Here is a 5844-nt window from a genome sequence, read left to right as displayed (position 1 = left end):
CCCCCCCCCCCAATCATCGGTGAACGAAACTGTGGCAGTTACAACCAGTGTACGACCAGTACACGGTTCTTACAGCTGACAATGATGATGATGATGATGTTTGCACTTTGACCCCATATGCAATAAAGGCTGGTAATGCGTCTCCCATGATCGTATCAATGACGAAGTTGAAGAGAAAAGGTGGGAGAGGACAGCCCTGTCTGACACCACTTGTTGTGGTGAACTCAGAAGAGAGCTCCCCGTAGACCTTCACATGGCCACAGTAGTTAAGGTACAGCGCGTTAAGTGGGTCAATAATTTATTGGGGACACCCTTGCTTCAAAGATACTGCCATAATGCCTGACGGTCCACAGAATCAAAGGTGGCTGTCAGATCAAGAAACACAACATAGCAAAAGCCTTCTCCATCTCCTGAGCTTTTGATGTCCACCAGAGCTCCAGGTCTTTCGTTAGGCTCTTCACTGGCGCTTGAGGGATTTGCGTGCACCGTCATACTAGTTGCCTGCTGGTATGGCTTTCCTGGCATCGATCATGGATAGCGATTTCGACGACATCCAGTGGTCTTGTGGTCGAATCGGAGAAGTCGGACTCACAGCATTGGACGCCGCTAACATATTTTCTGTCACCACGCTTTATTTACATGTTCGTCCAGTATTGGTACGCCGCTAACATATTTTCTGTCACCACGCTTTATTTACATGTTCGTCACCACAGTATTGGTTTACTGTTAAGAGTTGTTGGGCTAGCTCAGGTCGACACTGTCGAGCTATGGCAGTTCTTCGAAGACAGTGGATTGGTATGTTTCTTGCTGACTTTCGAGGGCCTGAAGACAGACGACCTATCAGGCGCATACGCACCATGGCGTGTTCGGAATTAAGTGGTGTGCCCCCAGATGGAACGGCAGTCGTGAATTGTGGCTCTCCACCGGTGGCTGATGGCCACGTGGTCCAACTGGGTCCACGGTTGATTTGTAGTTGGCGGCCGCCAGGTTACGCGGTGCGAACGTTTATGTTGAAAGTTCGTACTTGCCAGAAACAGTTCGTGATCAGCACACAACTGAAGGAGTCGATCTCCGTTGTCTGTGCGGCGAGCATCGACTCCGAATCGACCACCCAAATGTGATTCCAAGGAGCTCAGACGACCTACTTGAGCATTCAAATCGCCTGCAAGGATCACAATGTCAGTGCTTTTTGCCTGACGAATGAGCCTGGATAGCTCTCGATAGAAAGTATCCTTCTCCGCATCGGAACTGCAGTCCGTTGGGGCATAAGCCGACACGACAAACAGGTACCGCTTCTTATGCTGAGAAGCACTGAGCTTGAATGAACTGGATAATCGGACAGAGCAAAGATGACTGTTCATTGGGATCCAATTCAGCAAAAACGCGTTCAGCTCTGGGGCTGAGTGCAACTCTCACGCCACTAATTCACGAGACGTCGCCTCTGGATCACCGGACACACGGAAAGAGAAAGTTGGAAAGGCCGAGTCTAGCCATGGAGTTCTGAGACGCTTGACTCTTGTATGCATGCTTCGGATATACAGGGCATAGTGAGTAGAGTATAGGGTTTCAACGAGCATTGTCTGCTGGCCTATTCGACATAGTTCGGACGTTAGCTCTTACGTAGAAGGGATCTCGTAGATTTATCAGGGTGTTATTTTTATTGTTAGTGGGCAGCAGAGACCTAAAGTCCCATCATTCAGGTACCTGACAGTCAAATGATTAAGCAACGCCCGCTGGTGGGAACATCGGTGGACACAGAACTGTGCGTGCCAATGATACTTCCCGGTTGCCCAGGTTGAGGAAGGGGGTTTGGTTAAGGTACCCCACCTTGAGCCTTTGACTCAGAAACCTGAACCATAAGGCAGCGGGCAGTAGGGTTTTCTTTGGGGACTGCCTGGAGCCAATGACTCAATTGTCTGACCTGCCCGACTGCAGGGGGTTGGCCTAACCCGAGGACGCATGGACTAAGGCATTACTGTCTCATTCCTGATGTGGCTACGCACAGCGAGTGTCTTTTGAGCAGCACCGGACTCTTTAGTTTCAAAAGTATTTCGACCGTATTGAATAATGCACTGGTGGTCAAAGTCAACCGTTGGCTGGTCAGAGTGTACGATTCTTAGGGCCTAGCTTTTCTAACTCTTCCTCCCTCGGGGGAAGGCAGCATCGCTGCTTCCATAAATATGGGCATGCTGGTCGCCTGGGGGAAACACCTTACTACCTTCAGACTCCTATCACAGAGGACAGTACGACTTTACCCCCAGACTGCATCGTAGCCCGATTACTCGTAATGCGGGGTCTTGATGCTCTTCGTCTGACTGCTCCCTTTTGGCCTTCATGGCATGGTTGCACTTTGTGGAACAAAGTTCCAGCCAGTGTAGCCCGCGGGATTAGTGCAGCACTCAAGCCCAACCACCACGTCAAGTTGGCAGCTTTAGATCGGGAGCTGTTCAACCCCGAGACCACCGGTCCATTTCATGTGTGAGCTGAACGCTACCTTGTAGTTATGCTTTAGTTGATGGAAGTGCATCCTCCGCTCTGTGTTCGTAGTGCGTGCTCGAGGCTGGGGCACGGTACCGGTAAGCTGTGCATGTCTTGGACACGTTGCTCAAGCAAGTCAAAAGCACGCCTCTTACCCGCCTTAATTCACCTGCTACTGGCTTATTCCTACAGTCACTGATCGTAAATAAATCACTCATTCACATGTTTGGAGCGATTCAAGTGAGTTTCGTGTTTGTGATTTTCTCCAGCCAAATGTGCAGTGCGATCCCGCCTCTGGATCCACCCCAACCGATGATCAAGACATCGAACTCTCATCATAAACAACATCATGCGATCCGTGTTAAATGATGTTAAGAGTGATGTGTCATTCGTTCTCGTGGAACGAACTCGTTAGCTTGTCGTTCGGCGACAATTCGTGAGTAGTTCTACCAAAGATAACGGTCAACAGTTGGGCTGAATGGGGAATGAAAATGTCAAAAGGGCAACCACAGCGGAATATCTTGAATTAGCTTCCATTCAGCAGCCGGCGATTCCGAAGAGGGGATATCGTGCTGCACAGTGGAGGTGTTTTCAACAGTGAGATAGAGTTCCGAAGACATCTAGATAAAATAGTGGGAAACTGATGTGGATCTTCGAGAAAGAGAGTGGTGTTCCAACTCAATTCCACTACACCCATCGTATTGACTTCAGCTTACGAGGATCAGAATCGGAGTGGCCTTAAGTTTACTTCGCACCACCTGATGGCTCTCCTCTTATCAAAATACCCAGGAAATAAGATGATTGGCATCTAAGTGTACTTTAAAAAAGGTTTTGGCCTGTAAACTACCATAAACTTCGAGCAATCTTTCGAAAATTAGTCATTGTCCGTCAGTGTTAGTGACCTAAACGTGTTATCACATCCGATTCCATGCAAACATGTGCTACGATAAACGTGCGTACTAGGACTAATCCCCGTTGATAAGTAAACCCTTAATCAGTGCCAGTCCCACCAGAAGCGTCCAGCGTTTCTTCCCTCATACCAAATTCTGTTCTTTCTCCCCTCAGTTTCGAGACTGTCTACTCGGATTTGTGGTAGCTATGGATATGACCAATCGAGCACTTCAGAACCAGCTGAAATCTCGTCAGCTTCCGTGGACACTGTCGAAAAGCTTCGATACGTCCTGTCCAGTTGGTCCTCTTCTCCCTTGTTCAATGCTACCTCCAAAACTGTTTGTCTCAGACTACGAAGAGTTCCGGAAGAATGCGAGCACTGTTGAGCTATGGCTTCGAGTCAACGGGACGGAACATCAGCGTGCCACGATTGATGGAATGATACATTCACCAGCTAAACTGATTTCCTTCATCTCGCATCACATGCGTCTCGAACCAGGTGATTTGATTCTGACAGGCACACCAGCCGGTGTTGGGCCTGTTAAATCGGGTGATGTGATTACAGCCGGAATTAAGGAGCTGTGTGAAGTTGAATTCCGCGTCGCTTGATGTATCCTATAGATTATCTTGTACAAATACTTGAACTTTCTGTTTATTTTGTTTGTAGTTCCAGCTTTCTAGAGTAGATAATGTCCGACTTAGACAACAAGCTTTATATTTTTTTACTGCTCGGTTTTTCCCTGCGGTTTTTTTTGAGGTGGAAGACTGTGATTTGTACACAAACTTCAAACCCTTTTTTCGCATGTATCTTGTAGTACAGGGTCCAACAGAAGCTTCATGTCCTGTGCGAAACTTTATTCCCACTATCTTCCCCTCCAAGGTATGGTACAACATGCCTTACATCTTGATCGGTTGTGCTTCAATAGGCAGACAAAGGTAAGGAAATCACTGGACTGTTTCAGACGGGAAAAAACTATTGCATTCGGCGATACAGTGACTCCTCTTCAACGAGAGCATCATGCAAGGAAAAACGCTAAACCCAGAAATCGCCTTATGCAAATGCCTAGTTTTCGTCGCATAGATCATCCGTCTGCACAGACCATAAGCACCTTATCGTTCAGCTGAAAATTAAGATGTAACAGCACATCTAGGATCCAGCGGCTGACCCACGTCTACCTGACCTAGTTTCAGTGGATAGTTCCAAACTAATACGGATTGACAGTGGTTTCACTCATCATTTAGCTGAGCTGCTCTTAATTCACCTCATTCTTAGGAAATCCTGTAGAATGATGTTAAACTTTGATTTTCGTTATTCCTATGCCTGTATCGAATGGACAGCTACAGCTTCAAGCCTAGTGTGCTTTTGTGAGCCCGTTCATCTATCCAAGATGCCGAGTAAATGAAACCCAGTGGGAATCGGTAAACAGAAATGAGACTGCTAAACCAGTACATCCTTTTCGTGTCTCCAATGCGATGTGAAGATAACAGTAATAAAGCAAGCCCTGCAATGTTGTCAAATGTATATTCATACTAGTCTACTAAGTTCGACTTAAAGATGAGAGATATTGTCCTGAAAACCATAAAATCAATGTACGTTGCGGCTGATGTGTACTGCTAAACTGTATAACAGTTTCGGAAAGGAAAACAACACGATCGGCTTGGAAACAGGCTCCATACAGCTCAGTGGTCATGACGCGAAGATGCTGACAAGAAAATCGATGGTTCGAAAACTACTCTGATTTCTCGATTATTCCTCCTCTATACTATCCCAAACCTCCTTCTATTCTTGGGATCTCATAACATTTACGCAGCAAAACTCCGCCACACCTTAACCATTATTTTTATTACGCTATGCAGATCCTTGGTTCAAATTTCACGGCGTCGCAATTTCAAAGAGTGCGATCCGCTAACCCAATGCAGATGACAAAATTAAACAAGTCGAATGGTGATCACCGAACAAGGCAGTCTTCACTATTACGCACAAGCCTCCGTCTGCAATGCGCAGCTACCTAACCCTCCCTCTCCCCCCCCCCCCCGAATNCCCCCCCCCCCCCCGAATCATCCGTGAACGAAACTGCAGCAAATACAACCACTGTACGACGAGTACGTGGTTGTTACAGTTGACAATGATGATGATGCATAATCAACCAAGACACCTGTTTTGCAAAAAGCACTCATTCCGACGGTTCCGAAAGCGAGCTCCATCCTCGTACGAGTAAAAAACGTTCCACCAAATACCACAATATTTAAATACCTTACGCACCACAGGATACAAAAACCACCGTCTTCCACCAGACCCTACAACAGATTCCAATACCATCTCCTTTAAAACCACGCACCGAACTGCGCATTGCACGCTCTCATTGCCCAGTTCTCATATGACACCCCAAATGCCTCGGCCAGAATATTTCGTCAGCAATATATAACGTGTTCCCGAGTACTAAAAACTAGTAACATGTAAACACTTTCAGGATA

At 47.0% G+C, this 5844-nt stretch overlaps 1 protein-coding gene across 1 annotated transcript in view; it reads left to right on the top strand.

The window, feature by feature from the left end:
* Positions 1 to 5341, top strand: part of T265_09319 (hypothetical protein) — a gene marked incomplete at both ends in the record, with an annotated part of 12829 nt that extends 7488 nt beyond the window's left edge. Inside the window, 2 exons of the mRNA XM_009175352.1 lie at positions 3691 to 3978; positions 5227 to 5341. Coding sequence (XP_009173616.1) covers positions 3691 to 3978 — 288 coding nt within the window. The remainder of the gene's footprint in view (positions 1 to 3690; positions 3979 to 5226) is intronic.
* Positions 5342 to 5844: the final 503 nt, after the last annotated feature.

This window comes from Opisthorchis viverrini (assembly GCF_000715545.1).
Source record: "Opisthorchis viverrini unplaced genomic scaffold opera_v5_268, whole genome shotgun sequence".
NCBI lineage: Eukaryota > Metazoa > Platyhelminthes > Trematoda > Opisthorchiida > Opisthorchiidae > Opisthorchis > Opisthorchis viverrini.
The sequence above is the reverse complement of the archived record's forward strand: the minus strand, read 5'-3'. Positions and strand labels throughout refer to the sequence as shown.